General features: G+C 43.1%; 1 protein-coding gene across 3 annotated transcripts in view; it reads left to right on the plus strand.

The window, feature by feature from the left end:
* The window catches only part of LOC126272461 (uncharacterized), a 531,522-nt gene that overhangs the window by 283,047 nt on the left and 227,025 nt on the right, over positions 1-21,450 (plus strand). For all 3 annotated transcript variants that reach the window (XM_049975341.1, XM_049975356.1, XM_049975349.1), the window contains exon 11: positions 6,954-7,065. In XM_049975341.1, the coding sequence (XP_049831298.1) occupies positions 6,954-7,065 (112 nt within the window). The remainder of the gene's footprint in view (positions 1-6,953; positions 7,066-21,450) is intronic.

The raw sequence follows: 21,450 nt of genomic DNA on the forward strand, positions 1-21,450 counted from the left end.
GATGGTTCACTGACTTTTGCGCTCTCATTTGCCGAGACGATAGTTAACATAGCCTTCAGCTACATTATTTGCTACGACCTTGCAAGGCGCCAGTATCCATACTATTGATATTGTGAATCATGTACCATAAAGAGCGACATTCTCCATTAATGGATTAAAGTTAAGTATTCCACCAGATAAGTCCGTTTTTCTCAATTCTAATTCCCTTGTCATGTTCCAGACGTCACGCCAGCCTGCGTGAGCTAAAACGCGTGCATATCAGCCTCCTTTAACCATACGGTTGGCTCTCCTGCCAACCACAATATTGGCGACGAGAGTACAAGTGTTCTTATCTAAATTGCCCTGATTTACTTGTGTAATGGCTTCGCCACAATCTCCAGATGTACTGTCCGAATTTTATCGCTTACAGAATCAGCTGATGCAGGCCTTACTGGATGCCCTTGGACAGCTAGTCCAGGGTCAACGTGAGATGCAAAACGATGCGGCAGCAGCCGCTTCACCACTAACGCAGCCACAACACGTTGTTGCACCAACTTTTCGTCCTTTTGATGCTGCACTGGAAAGCTGGACAGAGTGGTCACGCCAATTTTGATTCCATCTTGCTGCCTACAGAATTCAAGGTAACGAGCGGCAGCCTTTTCTCCTTTCCTCCGTCGGGGTACAAACGTCCCGTGTGATAGTCAAATTATTTCCACGACGTGACATAGCAACTCTGTCCTACAAAGAAATTTTGTCTGCATTAGATGCATATTTCAAAGAATCTGTCAATGTAGTTGCGAAAAGGTATACCTTCTTTCGAACAAAATGTACTGCAGGTCAGACTAATCGGGAGTGGGTTGCAACCTTGCTAGGCATTACTCGGGATTGTGCTTTTGAGTGTCAATGTGGACTCCCTTATTCAGATAGTATGGTACGTGATGGAATTGCACAGAATGTTTCCGATGTTCGTATAAGGGAACAGATTTTGAAACTAGTAAATCCCTCCCTTCAACAAGTGTTGGACATATTGGATCGGCAGGACACACTTGACTTTGCTCAGGAATCATTTGAAACTTCGCCAGCAGTGTGTCAGGTTCACCGGCCTGCTGGGTGAGCTGCACGGAGCAGTAAACAGCCCGCGCGACCGGCCGCACCGCTGCCGCCAGGCTCTCAGCCACGTGTGCCGTGCCAGCAAGCAAATGCAGTGATCAAATCATGCCCGCAGTGTGCTACTAAACATTTGCGTGAGAATTGCCCATCATGCCAAGCTATTTGCATTTATTGTAATAAAAAAGAGGACATAAGCTCAGATCGGAAGCTCAAAACCGTTCCAGGCCCTTTGCTTCGCGCCGGAATCGGAATCAAACCAAGGACACTCAGGCTTGCGAAACTTCGCCCATGGAAATTCATGTAGTTCATTCCACGCCATCCAGTGCCACTCTCTCTGACAGTGACTGTGTTCGTCCCAAAAATAGTGTGCGTTGACATCGACGGAAATCCCGTCAAGTCACAAGTGATTGTGTACCAGTGTCAGTTCACGTTGCACGAGACAGTCGCTCTTGTCGTCAGCAGGACAATAAACTTTTTGTAGACTTGGACATTAACGGCAAAGTGATACCATTCCAGCTCGATAACGGAGCTGCAGTTTCACTGATCAATCAAGACACTTACAAACTGCTGGGAACACCTCTGTTGTGTGTCACAAATGTTCAGTTGCATAGCTATTCAGGTCAAACCATCCCTGTGTTAGGACAGTGCAGCCTTCTTGCAACATACAAAGGACAAACAAAACTTGTGTCATTTTACGTCCTTCGTTCTTCTTCTGCAGTGAATTTGTTTGGTTTCGATTTATTTCAGTTGTTTAACTTGACTATAGTAAATCAGGTCCTATCAGTGAACCCGACTGTGCCTTCAGACAGTGTTTCTCGTCTATGTGAAGAATTTGCAGATACTTTTGCACCAGGCCTCGGCTGCGCTAAGAACTATAAAGCACATTTGGAACTGATAGTACACGCGCAACCGAAATTTTTCAGAGCGCGCAATGTTCCCCACGCATTGCGTGATGAGGTTGCAAAAACATTACACGATTTGGAATCACAACGTGTAATTGAATGTGTGCAGGCTTCTCTCTGGGCATCACCCTTAGTAATTTTGCCAAAACCTTTCGGAAAGTTGAGACTTTGTGTGGACTTCAAGGCAACAGTGAATCCACAACTAGTGATTGCAACTTTTCCATTACCCCTCCCGGAAGATCTTTTGAACAAACTGTGCCCGGGTAAATATTTGTCAAAGTTGGACCTCGCAGATGCGTACTTGCAAATGCCGGTGGACAAAGAATCCCAGCGTGTTTTGGTGGTTAACACGCATCTTGGTTTCTGTCGATTCAAACAACTGCCATTCGGGTGTGCATCCACCCCTGCATTTTTTCAGCAATATCTACAAACTGTTTGTGCGTCGGTCCCCACTGCAGCAAATTATCTGGACGATATTGTGATATCTGGAAAGACGGAAGAACATTTGGCCTATCTCAGAACGTTATTTCAGGTCTTGCGACAAAATGGTCTTTGCTTGCGAAAGGACAAATGTGTGTTTTTTGCTCGGTACTTGCCATACCTGGGACATGTAATCAATTCCCAAGGCATACATCCCAGTCCCACGCACCTTCATGCCATTCAAGACTTGCCTTCGCCGCAGAATTTGAAGCAGCTACAGAGTGTGCTGGGAAAAATCAACTATTATAATAAATGTATTCCGCATGCCTCTTCCATCTCAGCTCCGCTTCATCGCTTACGCCGTAAAGGTGTTCCGTTCGACTGGACGACGGAATGCAAACGCGCCTTTCGCCAGTTGAAAACGGCGTTGCATTCCAATACTTGCCTTACGCCATTCAATCCCCAGCAGCCCCTTTTGTTGATGGTGGATGCATCGGATTTCAGGATCGGTGCTGTGCTTGCGCACAAAGGTGGATCGCACGATCGCCCTATTGCCTTTGCGTCCAAATTGCTCTCGTCTGCGCAAAGAAATTATTCACAGATCGATAAAGAAGCACTGGCTCTCGTATTTGGTGTTACAAAGTTTCATGATTTCTTGTATGGTCGTCACTTTACCGTAATCACAGATCACAAACCTTTCACATCGCTTTTTCATCCGACCAAGCCTGTACCGCCATGTACAGCGCAGAAATTCATTCGCTGGTCTATTTTCCTCTCGCTTTACCGCTACAATATCTTGTATCGGTCCACTGCTAAGCACGGAAACGCCGATGCGTTGTCCCGGTTGCCTGTTGCTGAGGATAGGGCATTCGATTCCTCCGAACTTGGTTGCATGTTCATTGATGTGGAAACCGATGACGTGGTCGAATCGTTTCCAATTGATTTTCGTCGTGTAGCTACAGGAACAGCTGCCGACCCTGTCCTTGTTCCTGTTCTGCGTTTTATTGCTACACAATGGCCCTTGTCAAAGTCATGTATCGGGGACCTGTTGGTTCGCCGATTTTTTGCTTACGAGGAGAGACTTTTTGTACGATGTGGTGTTTTGCTGTTGCGTTCTGATAATGATCAGTCCAGGGTCGTGGTACCACGTTCGTTACAATCCTCTGTCTTACAGCTTCTCCACAAAGGACATTGGGGTATAGTGAGAATGAAGATGCCACGATTACGGATATGTGCTCTTCTTGCAGGGTGTGTGACGAACAACAATCAGCACCACGGCGGAAATTCTTTGCATGGCCGAAAGCCACTTCCCCTTGGCAATGCTTGCACATCTATTTTGCTGGTCCCTTCTAGAATGCTCGATGGTTGGTTGTGGTAGATTCATCCAGTAATTTTCCTTTTGTTTTCCGGATGTCTTCCACGGCGTCATCTGCCACCATCCGAGCATTATCCGCTATCTTTTGCATTGAAGGTCTTCCACAGACTATTGTTTCCGATAATGGCCCACCATTCATGTCCGCAGAATTTCAGTCATTCTGCATGGCCAATGGTATTCAACATCTGACGACCACGCCGTTTTCGCCACAGTCAAACGGTGCCGCTGAACGATTGGTCAGGACTTTCAAGTCACAGATGTTGAAGTTAAAAAGAGTCGCATTCTCGGGAGGATGCGTTATTGCTCTTTTTGTCCTCGTATCGCTCTCAGCCCCGAGATGGTCGCTTGCCAGCTGAGTTGCTCCACGGTCATCGTCATTGAACCTTGATGTCTTTGCTACATCCGCCGCATCAGGTTCCTATGGAGCGGCAGATACCTGCTTTTGCTCCCGGCGATGTTGTCTACTATCACCAATATTGAGGTTCACGGCATTGGCTCCAAGGGCGCATTCTTCGCTGCCTCAGACGTGCTATGTATCTGGTTTTGGGTGCCTCTGGTGAGGTGCGTCGGCATCTTAATCAGCTGCGCCTCTGTCGTCACACGGGATCTGCCACTTGCCGGCTGCTTTCAGCGATGGTGACGTCTGGTCAGCGCCCCGGGGACCCATCTACTGGCTCACCTCAGCCCCAGGTGTTACCGACGCAGCCTTCCATTTTGCCCCATGGCGACGCACTGCCGCCACCGCTGCCGCTGTCGCCGCCGCCGCCACCGCCTGTTCTCCAACTGGCGATGCCCGCAGTGGATGTGTCGCTGCATCCGCCCGGCACGTCCCTGGGTCATGCGCCGCCGGTCGCTTCCCGTGACCAGCTGTCCTCCGGCATGGAACTATTGCCCGCTCTGGACCATATGTCGTCTACGCCCGTCGGGTGCCCCAGCCCGATGGAGATAGACCCTTCGGCCACTCCTGTCTCTCTACGGGCGCATACACCGCATGTTGGCGTACACCCTGGAGCAGGTTTTCAGGCGTTTCCTCGCTCCCCGCGGTCCGAATGGCAGGGTGCATGTGGCACAGCCTCGCCTGTTGTTAGGCTCCCCACCTCGTCGCATACGTCAACATGCAGTCCTCCCCACGGTGGTCAGAAGCCTTATTCCACAACCGTACGCCGATTTGCGGGGGAGGAATGTGGTGTCACCGCCAGACACCACACTTGCTAGGTGGTAGCCTTAAATCAGCCGCGGTCCGGTAGTATACATCGGACCCGCGTGTCGCCACTATCAGTGATTGCAGATCGAGCGCCGCCACACGGCAGGTCTAGAGAGACTTCCTAGCACTCGCCCCAGTTGTACAGCTGACTTTGCTAGCAATGGTTCACTGACTTCTATGCTCTCATTTGCCAAGACGATGGTTAGCATAGCCTTCAGCTATGTTATTTGCTATGACCTAGCAAGGCGCCAGTACCCGTACTATTGATATTGTGAATCATGTACCATAAAGAGCGACATTCTCCATTAATGGATTAAAGTTAAGTATTCCACCAGATATGTCCGTTTTTTTCAATTCTAATTCCCTTGTCATGTTCCAGACCTCACGCCAGCCTGCGTGAGCTAAAACGCGTGCATATCGGCCTCCTTTAACCATACGGTTGGCTCTCCTGCCAACCACAACAAATAGAAACACAGTAATAATATTTTAATTAGTAGAACTGTCTTAAACCATCTCTCATTCATTTTAAATTTTTACTGGAGAATAACAAAATTGAATTCAAGAAAAAAATTGCTCAGTGTTGATTTCTGTTTCTTACATAGTTCCATTCTTGCTCAGTGCTGACTTCTGTTTCTTAAACAATTCCATTCTGGAGACCAGATTTTCTTAAGTTTGCTGTCAGCCTGCCTGTGCTGTTGAGGAAGAAATGGCAACATACTCAACAGCTCTTTCTGTTTTACGATTGAGAAGCATGGCTCACCTTTCAGATGATGTATGGTGTTGCATACATCAGCCAAGATCTTTCCTATTTTGAATACATTGACTTTTCCCTGCTTCTGTTTCATGACAAGAATTTTTAATAGCTATTTGAATATGAGACAGTTGATCATGCTGTATTTGGAAGACTTATATGCCTGTATCCGAACAATGTTTTACCACCATCTTTAAAACAAAAAAGACAGTTTTATGCTTTGGAATTACAAGGAAGGAGTTCATAGCTTTTACTGCCACAACAATCTTGTGAAATCTTGTAGAAAAAAGGTCTTGCTTAACTTTTTTCACTTCTCTATGAATGCAAAGTCTCTATCACAGCTCAAAAAATTGTGCCTACTGCCAGAACTTTGTGTTGTTTCTTAAAACCATCCCAAGTCTAATGGAGGAGACCTTGACACATGGTATTTGTAACTCTAGACTGAAGCACTGCTTGACATGAAGTCCACCATCTGGTAATGAATGTTTGAAACATTTTCTCCAAGATTTGACATGTAGATCACGAATAGAGATAAGCAACAGAGCACTGAGAACACAACAGCAATGAAAATCCCATTTGTGAAAGAACAGCACTTAATATATTTTCCATTTATACTCTTCAATTGCTCTCCCATGAAGCAGCTTTAACAATGTCTCCATTTATAATTACTATATGAACTAAAAATTAATACTGACTCTCCTTCAAGTCTCTCTCATGGTCCCTGCCCTCCTCCTTCTGTAACTTTTTAACTGAATAACTGATATAACTGATGTATGAATTGTAGATTTGTGTCATTTATTTACATTCCTTTTCTTTCTTTCGTGTTATATAAAGTTCACTATATGTGGGTTTAGAGTCTCTTAAAGGTATTGCTGCCTTGTTCCTTGCTGAAGGCTGTTTGGTAGGCGGCCATTCAAACTGGAACAAGTCAGAGGCTGTGAGACAGACTAAGAAAGATTCTCTGGCCCTCAAGTTTGAGGTTTAGGTGTCAGTCTAGCAATATTACACATGTAAAAGTGGTTTTATTATTAAACCTGAAAAGACAGTTGATTCAGGGATTCCTGGTCACCTTAACAGTTTAACATACAATGTTATTTTATGAAACTTCATTTGTCTATTACGAAGTTTTTATTCTGCTGTTCTAACACAAAAATTAGTTTTATTTTTAGCTTATATTTTAATATTTTCTTCTTATCTAATTTTTGTTTTCAGATAGATCCTACTGGTTTTGGTAAAGCTATGGTCACTATTTGTGAGATGGTATGTGATGTTTTCAGACAAGAACCACGGTTGTTGGAACTAACCTCTCCTGTCTTCGTACTTGGTAACATTTTAATCTCTCTGTAGTAGACATGCAGTCAGCTTAATAGATTGTACATGTGATTCAAGTAGGACAACAATGACTATGTGCAGTACTTCATTCACTCAGCAGCTATGTTTTGTAGATCTGTACACACATACTTCTCAGATCAATGTATAATGCACAGCTCTAGTGAAGCTCCACATTTAAAGCAACACTGTTCTATTCTATTTATCCACTTATTTTCTTTTTTTCCTTTTTATTTTGACTGGAATGTATTTCAGATAGTTTTTTCTTCTGTTGTTCAACATCTTCCCTTGTAGTAAAATGTATTTTCCATGTTAGATTATATATTTCTATCTACTTTACAATCCTTGGTGACATCTTTTCTGTATCAGCATCACCCTACATATATAATAACTTTTCAGGTTATTGTGACAACATTCCTCCATCTTTTTTATTTTATTTTTTTCCCCCTATCACACATGCTTACATATATAAACTTTATATTTATGTAGTAATTACAGTGGTCTAGCAAGATTTATTTTTCCTGGTATTGTCTGGTGCTCTTCTACCTCATCTACTCTCTTTCTTTCTCCCTCTCTCAAGCACACACACACACACACACACACACACACACACACACACACACACACACACACACACACACACACACACGCCGTGGTGGCCGAGGGGTTCTAGGCACTTCAGTCCGGAACCACACGGCTGCTACGGTTGCAGGTTCGAATCCTGCCTCGGGCATGGATGTGTGCGGTGTCCTTAGGTTAGTTAGGTTTAAGTAGTTTTAAGTTCTAGGGGACTAATAATGACCTCAGATGCTAAGTCCCATAGTGCTCAGAGCCATTTGAACCATTTCTTTCTCATCAGTATTGTACCTTTTTTGATGATAATTGTCTGATGATGAACTTGTAATTTGACAACCATTTATCTACATAAATTAATGCTGAATAGCATCCATTTTTTTAAATTTTCATTCATAAAAATAAAATACTGGTATTGTAAGAAGAATCTAAACTGTGTCTACACTACATGCAAAAAAACTAGATAATATTTCATTCCTGTTAAGAGTTTCAATGCAAATTCTTCCTTGACATAGCACCTAGTAAACTCCAGTAAATAATAATAATTTATTAATAATAACTGAAGTTAGTGATCCCATGATCAGTTTCACAAGATGTGACTACACGTCACTGGTACATGAAGTGTTGACATTCCTACATAAACCAGCCATTACACTTTAGCAGACATTGTGAGTTGTGATGCTGGAATACTGTATGGATCAGGGAACAGATATCTTTACTTGACTTATGAGAGGGATATAAAACCCCTACTTGAAAAGATGTTGAAAGTGAATCACTTGTCAAGGAGATGAATGACAGTTGAAGAAAAAAAATCATTGAAATGCAACCAATTTACTAAAATTTCTTTATCTTTTGGTCCCTGATTATTCAGGTAGCAAATTTTAAGATCAAAACTGTTATTCCTTTTAGACTGCACATTTTGGAAAGGCTGTGTAAAGTCGTTTACACTACTTGTCTTATGGGCTTCTACATCTCGCTGCCTTCCCCTTAGAAATAATATCTCTTCCTCCCTTTTTTGTGGTACTGTAGTTGCTGTTACTGCTATTGTTGCTGAAGAAACTTCTGTTACAACTTGTTGTGATACACTACAGCTGCTGTAGGCTCTGGATACAAAGAAGTTTTGTTCTTTTGTGTGAGCTTCCTTTTTATGGTACTTCTTTGTGTAGGTTAGATACTGTCCCAGCAACTGTCAGCAGATCTACTGCTAACACCAGCTCTGCTCTTTCTTTATTTTCCACTGCTGCTAGTGATGATGCCGTTGATGACTATGATTCTTCATATGCTGGTGCTGATGTAATTTCTTCCTCTTGAGGCATAGCCAGAGATGTGTCTTCCTCATATGCTTTTGGTGCACCCTTCTTTTCTTTTGTTATTGGCAGTGATCCTAAGTTGGTATCCATTCCTACAGTTGTTATTACTAGGTGAATTTATTTGGCCAGCACTGTCTTACCTTTGTGATTTCTGTGTAGTCTATGTCCAATAAAATGCCCTCTGAGTGAACTTGTTGCTTCAGCGGTAGCTGTGTATGCAAAACTGCCACAAATCTTTCCGAATTTTTGATTTGTTTCTATAGTCTCTCCTGTTGTGCACAAGAGTTTTCATTGACGTCAAGTCCATGAGAAAAACTTGCAACAAAAATCATAGTTGTGAAAAAAAGAAACATGGGCATAGGATACTGATAAAGTATGACAACAATCGAATGTCTCCAGCTGCTGTGAAGGACCACTTATACTTTAGTGTCAAAGCTTGGTGTTCTTGCAGCAAGACAACTTTAATTTTTGTACACACCATTTTCTCCTCCAATTATGAAACAGTTTACAAGCTTTTTACTACAGTTTCAGTTTGTCAGCACTTTCTGTAATGGAGTTCCAGGATTTGAAATTCAGTAACATTGTATTCTGACTGGATATCAAAAAAGATTATGGCTGGTCCTGTGCCATGACTCACTGATAATATGCAAGTTTCTTCTTTTTACTTCACTGTTTTTTTTTCTGCATTATATTCCATTTCATCGCATGTTTTGTCAACATGATTTTTCCATCTCATAGTAGATGCTGGTACTGAAGGTGCACTGTCATAGTGTTGGTCAATAGACTTTTCTAGGTAGTTCCCTGCTGTAAAAGTTTTGTTTCACATTTTTTGGGACTGTTCGCATTTAGAACATTGTATTTAGTCATTAATGGAACTTGAAAAACATTCATATTTAACACAGGGAAATAGATTTCTCGGGCATAATATATACACTCTCTTGCTTACAGCTTTGCATCTCTGTGAAAATATCCATGTACTGGATCAAACTTTCAGCATTTTAGCTTTATTTAACTTGTTTTTGAGTTCTTTTCATGTAGATGGTGTGTTATGACAGAGATGTCACATGGAAATAGAACAAGAGTTTTGTGATAGCACACTTAAAGACTTTGATGTTCAAATCTGACAGGATACAGTTGCAACAACTACATACAGAACTCATGTCACATACTTTGCAAGACACAGTGTAGATTGCAAAGATTGGCAGCAGTGATGGAGAGCATGGAGCAAAACTGTAGCACCTGAGCTTTTTTTCGAATTTACATTTTACTCAGTGTACTGAAATTCACTGAGCTGATAAGCTTGTAATGTCAACTGGGAAAGTAAACTCATTTTTTCACATATTTCTCTCACCAAGCCTAAAATAACACTTAAATAGTTGTGAGCATATGAAATGTGGCTCATAAGAAAAGCATTAAACAATAAGAGCAGTGGTGACAAAGTACGTGATTAAGTGATGTCTGCATTTATGCTTAGAGGTTTAAACACTTAGCTGCTGTGATCTTTTTGGTTTAATTCAACATGCCTGTGATTTTTTAAGAACTGATGAAATTCATTACCAGAAATTATTCTATAAAATTGTATTGTATATTTAATTTCCTTCATTTAGACAGATTTTATATAAAATATTGGAGAGGACTCTGAATTTTAATCATATATGCGAATTACTTGTGTTTTTGCTCATAATTTTAGTGCTTTTAATGTTTTCCTCAATTTTGTGTCAATGTAAAATAAGGGTTTCACTGTATTATCTGTAAGTATTGTTCTCATGTATGACTTATTCCATACCCATCAATTCTGTAGTGTACTGGGTCAGTGGAACACAAATTAATAAATTAATAATTAAATAGAAATGAAAGTTCTGTAAAATCATGTTAGGTTGAAAAATTTGTAGTGGAACAGGAAAATTTGCAGTGGAATCAATTTTATCTTTAATCTGGCAAGATCCACTTTTCAGGATTATCTCTGTTAAGGATATCAGAAAAACAGTTTCACCTTTCATCATTTGTAGAACAAGCCACATCCCTGCACTTTGAGATGGTGTGCTGCTTCCAAGGATGGTATGATCTGCTGCCTCCACACTTATCTGGTGCATTGCCTGCTCAAACCAAACAACAGGACACACATTGACACACTCTTTCTGTGTTCCTCTTTGGTTGACAAATTCTTGGTAATCCACCAATACTATGCCAAATGCCATCCATCACCAGATGCACCCTGTAAGAAAACACGTTGCTTCCACAACCTAATAATAACACATTGAATGCCCTCACCATGGTGTGCGAGCAGTTCACACCCTCATCACACAACCGCCCTGATGATGAGTGCAGAGTGCATGTGACATCTCAGTCTCACTGACCATTCACACTTACACAATGCCCTACCATACCCACTCCTGGCTCCACCCAACATCTACCCTGTCACCAATCCAACATGCAATGAAACACACGCAATGGTACATTGTGGCTCTCCTCGCCACCTGGCTACCCTACTGCTGGCATCTTCAGGCATGTGTTCTCTCGCTGTTCAGCACACTGTCACAACATCTCTTCTACATGACCCACTGGAACATAGCTCTATCACTATCTGCTGACAACCTTCACATGACTTCATTGACCCTACTGATTTCACTTACCAGGTTCCACATTTGATTACCGCACACCAACCAAGAGTCGACGATGCCATATTCAGGGCACATCAAAGCAATAGAACATAACATGATGTCATTTTGAGTATTGACAATTGCACTATTCACCTGTAGCTGTCACCATAAAATTGGTGCCTCTTCCTGACATGTATCCAGTATGATAATGCAAGGCTTTAAAAAAGCATCTCTGCCTACTCTGACTTCAGCCATGACCCAAAATAGATTGGTACCCAGCATTCCTGACCCCTCTCAGCCTCCAGCCCATCACGGCCTGTCATAGCACAGGCCACACCCATCAAAGTTCACACTGGAAAATAAATTAGCAAGTCACAGCAAGCCCACTGCCCACTCAACATACGCTCTCACTTTTACCAGATTAAAGCCTGTCTGGTGCAAGAGGCCACCACATGCCACCAACGTCCTCAGCACTGATACACTGCCCCCATCTCTGGTTGCACCACTGGCATCCTATTCACACACCAAATGTTCCCTTCAGGCCAGCCACAACATGGCTGGTCAGGCAAACTTGCCACACATGACGTCCGACACCAAACGACCACCATATTGCCATGTTGAACTTCATGCCACTTATTCTACACCCATCCATATCATGAGTTCCTAGAGTTGTGCTCATTATTATTACTATTATCCCCTTCTTGATATCATCCATTCTCCCTGACTTGTGTATATAGATACATGACACAAACCCTTGTCATTTTTTTCACAGAATTTAGAAATTCCTCCACTGAATCTGTTGCACTATGAATCAGATCCCATTGCAAATGCCCTAGCAACCTTCTCTTTTGTGCTGAAATTATTGCTAACACTTTGAGTGATCTAACCAATTGATTTAATTTATTCATTTCTCTAACACATAACCCTCTCATACTCACCTTTCCATTCCTGTAACTAGGTCCATTCAAAAAATTGTTTCACAGCTTAATTGTTTTGCCTGGCCTCAGTATTTATTCAGCAACCAAGTTTCAAATGTTTTAAAATTACAGAATTTATCAGCATTTTGGTCAGCCCATGTTTGAGCTCCCCCTCCTGACTACCTCTTAAGACATTTTATGTTTACCATTTCACTCATCCATATCACAAAGTTATTCTTGCATACCGCCAAAAAATCAGCTGCTTGGTATTTAATCTCCCCAAAAAATGGGTTTAACTAAAGTCCATGCACCATAGGATATTCCAACATCAAATTTTCATTCCATGCTGCTACACTATTAGTTTTTTCCCTTAATACATTTGCTTCCCCTACTATCTCCATTTTGTTATAGCTGATCTTATGAGAATCTGAAATTCCTACTTTGATGGACTCAGTCTCTTGTCATTTCTTGTTTTTCAAATAGCATTCATTTTTGGTTCCTGTACTTCAATCTGCCCTACAAAATTACTTTTCACAGCTTCAATTTTACCTACCAATAACTTTCACACCCCTTCAACTTTATTAGAAACTTCTTTATTCCTTCTGACATTATTATCTAGCTTATTTTCTACCCCTCCAAATTTATTCTCCAACTGATTAATCTTATCACCATATGATTTCAGTTTTAATGCTAATCTTCGATTGCAGTTCCCCAAATAACTCGGGTTTCATCTTGCTGGAGCAAGAAGATACGGTGTGGACCACTGGCACATGTGATGTGTTGTCCATTGGCATCGACAGGCACATAGATCCACTGCAGTGCATGGACATGGTGTGGAAGAAGTTTTTACCTGTGACCATGCATGGACATGGTGTGAAAGATAGCCTGTGTTTGGTGGCAGTACCTGTGGTAATGCTTGGTCACAACTCAGCAGTCAGGGTGAACATCAGCAGCACAATCACAATGGCCCTATAATATCACTGTAATCACATGGTGGTGCATATCCTGTCCTGTTGTACCTGCAGCACAAACATGTAACTTAACTGAGCTGGCATGGAAACACACAACATGCAAGTGCTACTGATATTACTCTACTGCACAGGCATAGTTCAGAGTCCCCAAATACATTATATACTGCAGATGCCCAAATAAATACTGGGTGATAGGTCCTAAAATACACAAATAACAAATAGCGAGCACATTTCTGGATGAGCCAAATCCAATTATGATTGTACTTTCTAGGACATGTGATTTGAATTTCTGATGTGCTGTGGTAGAGCAAAACTAACAGTCACCCAAAGACGGGCAAGCATTCAACCTAGAAAATATGTTAGTCATACTCTGTAGGTGTTTGGTGGCACACTATCACCTTTTGGCCCAATTAACACAAGTTATACATGGCATGCAGAATATCAGATTATGAGTGTTGATCGCTAAGCTTTTGATCATGTTATACAGTTAAAAAATTATTAAGATGATGACATAAGATCATTTATTATAGGGAATAAGTGGTGATGACAAATGCGCTAAACTGGTTGCTAGCTTGCAGTATTTTTTATTTGTAAGTTAAGTGAAATAAACAAAGAATCTACATCTACATACATACTCCACAAGCCACTGTACAGTGCATGGCAGATGGTATCCTGTACAGCTACTAGTCATATCCTTTCCTAGTCCACTCACAAACATAACAAGGGAAAAGGGACTATCCATATGCCTCCACATCAGCCTTAATTTCCAACAAATGATTTTTGTAGTCTGTATGTGAATTGTGTGTTGGTGGCAGTAGAAACAATCTGCAGTAACCTTCAAATGGTAGTTCTGTATATTTTCTCAATAGACTCCTCCAAGGATTCCCACTTGTGTTCCTTATGACACTCTAGTACTTCCATGTTGTCCAAATCTACCAGTAACAAATCTATCTGTCCACCTCTAAATTCCTTTGATGTTGTCCCTTAATCTGACCTTGTGCAGTACCAAAGAATAGGTTACACTAGCGTCCCACATACTGTCATCTTTACACTTTCCCAAAATTCTCCTTATAAACCAAAGTTGACCATTTACCTTCCCTCCACAATTTTCACATACACATTCCATTTCATATTGCTTCACAGTGTTGTGCCAAACTATTTAAACAATATGACTATGTCATGCAGAACACTGTTAATGCTGTATCTCAACATTATGGGTTTGCTTTTCCAACTCATCCACATTAATTTACCTTTTCCTGCATTTAGAGCTAGCTGCCATTCATCACACCAACTAGAAAATTTGTTTAAGTCACATTATATTGGCCTAAAGTCACTCAAATTCATACAGAACTGCATAGTCATAAAACAAGTGCAGACTGCTGCCCACCCTGTCCTATAGATCATTTATGTATACAGAAAATAATAGCAATCCTGCCAGGCTTCCTTGGAGCATTCCTGGCAACACCTTGAAGTCTGATGAACAGTCACCATTGAAGACAATGTTTTGGATTCTATTACTTAAGATATCCTTGAATCACTCACATATCTGGCAATTTTTCCATATACCTTTGTTAACAGTCTAGAATGGGGCATCATGTCAAATACTGTTCAGAAATCTTGTAATATGGAATCTTCCTACTGCCCTTCATCAATAATTTACAGTACACCATGTGATTAAAGGCAAGCTACGTTTCACACAGGTGATGCTTGACAAGTGGTCATAAGCTACTCAGTATCAAGGAAATTTATTAGAGTCGAACTCAGAACATGTTCAAGAATTCTGCAGCAAACCAATGTGCATGGGACAGAGTAGCATCGAGAGCTGACTCAAACCAGTCTTCAGACTGAAGACAGCAGCAACAACAACAGGCCAGTTATGGTCAATTGAAACAAATCAAAAATCGATATGAAGTTCCAAAAATTACAGAATGGCAGATTTCAAATAATGGAAAATCCAGGATAGAATGTAACAATACCAGAGAAGGAACATTGCTGCTCACCATATAGCGGAGATGCTGAGTCATGATAGGCACAATAAATAGATTCACAAAATTAAAGCTTTCAGCCATTAAGGCCTTTGTCAGCAGTAGACACACATACAAACTCGCACACACACACCGACTCACATAAACGCAACTTGCACACACATCTGCTGTCTCAGAGAGCTGAGACCACACTGTGAACAGCAGCACCAGTGCATGATGGGAGTGGCAACTGGGTGGGGGTAAGGAGGAGGCTGGGGTGGGTAGGGGAAGGGATAGTATGGTGGGAATGGCGGACAGTCAAGTGTTGCAGTTTAGATGGAGGGCAAGAGAGAAAGTGTGGAGGGTGGAGGGGGTAAGCAGTAGAAAGGAGAGAAAATCAAAGACTGGGTGTGGTGGTGAAATGATGGCTGCGTAGTGCAGGAATGAAAACAGGGAGGGGGATGGATGGGTGAGGACAGTGACTAACAAAGTTTTAGGCCAGGAAGGTTATGGGAACGTAGGATGTATTGCAGGGAAAGTACCCACCTACGCAGTTCAGAAAAGCTGGTGTTGCTGGGAAGGATCCATATGGCACAGGCTGTGAAGCAGTCATTAAGATGAGGGATATCATGTTTGGCAGCATGTTCAGCAACAGGGTGGTTCCCTTGCTTCTTGGCCGCAGTTTGTCAGAGGTCATTCATGCAGACCGACAGCTTGTTGGTTGTTATGGCTACATAGAATGCAGCACAGAGTTTGTAGCAGAGCTTGTAAATCACATGACTGGTTTCACAGGTAGCCCTGCCTTTGATGGGATAGGTGATGTTAGTGACCGGACTGGAATAGGTGGTAGTAGGAGGATGTATGGGACATGTCTTGTATCTAGGTCTATTACAGGGGTATGAGGCATGAGGTAAGGAATTGGGAGCAGGGGTTGTGTAAGGATGGATAAGTATATTGTGTAGGTTCGGTGGACAGTGGAGGGGTGGGAAGGATAGTGGCCAGGACATTTCTCATTTCAGGGCATGATGAGAGGTAATCGAAACCCTTAAGCAGAATGTAATTCAGTTGCTGCAGTCCTGGATGGTACTGAGTTCCGAGGGGAATGGTCCTCTGTGGCTGGACTGTGGGACTTTGGGAGGTGGTGGGAGACTGGGAAGATAAGGTACTGAAGATTTGTTTTTGTACAAGGATGGGAAGATAATTATGGTCAGTGAATGCTTCAGTGAGACACTCAGTATATTGTGAGAGGGACTTCTCCTCAGTGCAGATGCGACAACCATGGGTGGCTAGGCTGTACGGAAAGGACTTCTTGGTATGGAATGGGTGGCAGCTGTCGAAGTGAAGGTATTGCTGGTGGTTAGTAGATTTGATATGGATGGAAGTACTGATGTAACCATCTCTGGGGTGATTGTCAACATCTAGGAAGGTGGCTTGTTGAGTTGAGTAGGACCAGGTGAAGCAAATGGGGGAGAAGTTGTTGAGGTTCTGGAGGAAGGTGAATAAGGTGTCATCATTTAATCTGAACCAGATGAGGGGTTTTGGATTCTGGGCTTTTAGGAAAGATTTCTCTAAGTAGCCCATGAATAGTTTAGCATAGGATGGTGCCATGCGGGTGCCCATAGCTGTATCGCAGTTTTGCTTGTAGGTAATTCCTTCAAAGGAGAAGTAATAGTGGGTGAGTATACAGTTCGTCATGAGGACTGGAAGGAGGTTTTTGGTTTGGAATCCATAGGGCATCTGGAAAGGTAGTGTATGACAACAATAAGGCCATGGGCATTAGGAATGTTAGTGTACATGGAGGTTGCATCAGTAGTGAGGAAAGGGACAGGAACTGTGGAGAGTTGGTCAAGGAAATGGTTGGTATCTTTAATATAGGACAATAGGTTCTGGGTAATAGGTTGAAGGTGCTGGTCTATGAGAGCAGAGATTCTCTCAGTGGAGGCACAGTAACCAGCCACAATGCGCGTCCCATGTAGAAGGTGGGAGTGCAGGGAGTGGTAGGGGTAAGTAGAGAGATGGACTCTGTGGAGAGGTTCTGGGATGGGCGTAAGGATTTGAGTAGTGAGTGGAGATCCTGCAGGATTACTGAAATGGGATCACTGTGGCATGGTTTGTAGGTGGAAGTATCTGACAGCTAATGGAGTCCTTCTGCCACGTAATCCTTGCAGTTAGAAACAACTGTGGTGGAGCCTTTGTCAGCAGGTAGTATTATAAGGTTGGGATCAGTTTTTAGATGATGGACTGCAGTTCTTTCTGCAGATGTAAGGTTAGTTTGCATATTTAGGGATTTGGGGAATGATGTTGAGGCAAGGTTTGAGGTTAAGAAATTCTGGAAAGTTAACAGAGGGTGGTTTGGAGGCAGTGGGGGTGGTTTACGGTTGGAGGGAGGAGTGAACTGAGTTAGGCAAGGTTCAATAGTGGTCTTTGTTTGAGTCTGATTGGTCAGGTTGGTAGCAAAAAAAGTGTTTCCACTGTAGGGACCGGGAGAAGGAGAGAAAGTCTTTAACTAGTTCAGCATGGTTGAATTTGGGATTGGGGCAGAAGGTGAGGCCTTTGGAAAGGACTGATATTTCTGTGGGACTAAGTCTTCTGGAGCAAAGGTTCATAACAGTGTTGCGGGTCTGTTTAGGTTCTGGGTTCTGTGTGGTGGTGGGAGGGAGTTTTTGTAGGTGGGGTAAATATAGTAGGTCTGTGAGACAGGGTTTGTCACCTATGAGAGGGTATGGGGGAGGTTTGGGGGTGGTTGTAGAAGTGGTGAACAGTGGTACTCAGAGGCTGGAGTAGGAAGTGAGTAAGATGGAGAGCTCTTTGAGATGGCATTGTGCATGTTGCTCAGGTTCCTGCAGGGCAGGGGTTTCAACGTGTGTTATGGCTTCCACGAATTTGGAATTGCATAGTAGGAGAATTTTGCGAATGGAGAGAAGGTACTGCAAGGAGGATTGGGATTTGTTGATATGGTTTTGCAGGACTGTGTTGGTGAGAGCTAAGGAGTGGCAGAATCTGAACAGGTGGAGGCCATTGAGGAAGGATGGGTGGCAACCGGAGGTGGGTAATTTGATGGTAAGGCCATTAGGGAGGATTTCATGAGCCAAGCCACAACGCAGGTAGAGTATGTGGGACTGGGATCTGGCTAGGGGTAAGGAATCTTTTCTGTATTGATGCAGATGGAAGGAGCATGGATCCATGGTGGTGCAAAAAATGCAAAAAATTTCGCGAGAATGTAGAATTACATCTGAAAAATTACACAAAAATAAACCCAAATACGTGTGAAAAGTACGAAAAGGACGAAATGGAGGCCAGGAGGGTTACAGGATCATAGGATGTATTGCAGAGAAAGATCCTGCCTGCGCAATTCAGAAAAGCTGGTGTTGGTGGGAAGGATCCATATGGCACAGGCTGTGAAGCAGTCATAAAGGTGAGGGATATCATGTTTGACAGCGTGTTCAGCAACAGGGTGGTCCACTTGTTTCTTGGGCACAGTTTGTCGGTGGCCGTTCATGTGGACAGACGGCTTGTTGGTTCTTATGCCTACATAGAATGCAGCACAGAGGTTGCAGATTAGCCTGTAAATTACATGACTGGTTTCACAGGTAGCCCTGCCTTTGGTGGGATAGGTGATGTTAGTGACCGGACTGGTATAGGTGGTGAAAGGAGGATGTATGGGACAGGTCTTGCTCTAGGTCTATTTCAGGGGTATGAGCCATTGAGCCATGAGGTAAGGGATTTGGGAGGAGGGAATGTGTAAGGATGGATTAGTATATTGTTTAAGTTCAGTGGACGGCAGAATAACATGGTAGGAAGGGTAGGAAGGATAGTGGGCAGGACATCTCATTTCGGGTCATGATGAGAGGTAATCGAAACCCTTATGCAGAATCTAATTCAGTTGCTGTATTCCCGTATTGTACTGAGTTACAAGGGTAATGCTCCTCTGTGGCTGTACTGTGCGACTTTGGGAGGTGGTGGGAGACTGGAAAAATAAGGCACAGAAGATTTGTTTTGGTACAAGGATGGGAGGATGATTATGGTCAGTGAAGGCTTCAGTGAGACCCTCAGTATATTTTGAGAGGGACTGCTCGTCACTGCAGATGTGATGACCACGGGTGACTGGGCTGTACGCAAGGGACATCTTTGTATGGAATGGGTGGCAGGTGTCGAAGTGGAGGTATTGCTGGTTGTTAGTAGGTTTGAAATGGATGGAGGTACTGATGTAGCCATCTCTGAGGTGAAGATCAACATCTAGGAAGGTGGATTGTTGGGTTGAGTAGGACCAGGTGAAGCAAATGGGGGAGAAGTTGTTGAGGTTCTGGAGGAATGTGAATAAGATGGCCTCACCTTCAATTCAGATCGTCTTCCTCAGGTTTCATTTCCTTGTTTTCCCCTTATGCACCCATTTTGTAATTTTCATACTTTTCACACTTATTTGTGTGTGTTTTTGCGTAATTTTTCGGACATAATTCTACTTTCTTCGTAATATTTCGCATTTTTTGTACCACCATGGATCCATGCTCATTCTATCTGTGTCAATACAGAAAAGTTTCCTTGTTCCTAGCCAGATCCCAGTCCCACATACTCTTCCCTCGTTGTTGCTTGGCTCATGAAATCCCCCCTAAAGGCCTTACCATCAAATTACCCATCTCTGATTGCCACCCCTCCTTCCACAATGACCTCCCCTGCTCAGATTCCGCCAGTCTTTAGCCCTCACCAACATAGTCCAGTAAAACCATATCAACCAAGCCCAATCCTCTCTGTAGCACTTTCTCTCCATCCGCAAAATTCTCCGACTATGAAATCCCAGATTCCTGGAAGCCATAACACACATTGAAACCCTTGCCCTGCAGGAACTTGAGCAACATGCACAACGACACCTCAAATAGCTCTCCATCGTACTCATGATATCCCTCATTTTAATGACTGCTTCACAGCTTGTGCCATATGGATCCTTCCCACCAACACCAGCTTTACTGAATTGTGCAGGTGGGAACTTTCCCTGCAATACATCCTACGTTCCCATAACCCTCCTGGCCTCAACCTTCGTTTGTCACTGTCCTCACTCATCCATCCCCTTCCCTGTTCCCATTCCAGCACTATACAGCCGTCATTTCACCACCACACCCAGTCTTTGATTTTCTCTCCGTTCTGCTATTTACCCCCTCCCCCCTCTGCACCTTCTCTCCTGCCCTCTGTCTAAACTGCAACACTTGACTCTCCGCCACTCCCACCATACTATCCCTCCCCCTACCCACCCCAGCCTCCTCCTTACCCCCACCCAGTCGCCACTCCCATCATGCACTGGTGCTGCTGTTCGCAGTTGTCTCAGCTCTCTGAGACTGCAGATGTGTGTGCAAGTTGCGTTTATGTGAGTGTGTGTGTGTGCATGTGTGTATGTGTGTCTACTGCTGACAAAGGTGTTAATGGCTGAAAGCTTTAGTTGAGTGAATCTTTTTCTTGTGCCTATCGCAACTCAGCATCTCCACTATAGAATGACTGATTTTCAATTTTAGATTAAGTATAACTTAAAAGAAAGTTGAAAGACAGATTTCATGAATTAGGATAGGCATTGAAATCTACTGTGGATCAAAGGTCCCTGTAATATAGAGGGCAATGAGGGGCATTACATCTGCAAAGTGTGAAGAAATTGAGAGTGTGGGTCTGACATGAGGTGTTCTACATCTACATATACATCTACATTTATACTCCACAAGCCACCCAACGGTGTTTGGCAGAGGGCACTTTACATGCCACTGTCAATACCTCCCTTTTCTGTTCCAGTCGCATATGGTTCACAGGAAGAATGACTGTCTGAAAGCCTCTGTGCGCACTCGAATCTCTCTAATTTTACATTCGTGATCTCGTCCAGACACGCACCCTCTCGAAACCTGGACAGCAAGCTACACTGCGATGCAGAGTGCCTCTCTTGCAGAGTGTGCCACTTGAGTTTGCTAAACATCTCCGAAACGCTATCACGGTTACCAAATAACCCTATGACGAAATGCGCCACTCTCCTTTGGATCTTCTCTATCTCCTCTGTCAACCCGATCTGGTACG

This window comes from Schistocerca gregaria, chromosome 1 (genome assembly GCF_023897955.1).
Source record: "Schistocerca gregaria isolate iqSchGreg1 chromosome 1, iqSchGreg1.2, whole genome shotgun sequence".
NCBI lineage: Eukaryota > Metazoa > Arthropoda > Insecta > Orthoptera > Acrididae > Schistocerca > Schistocerca gregaria.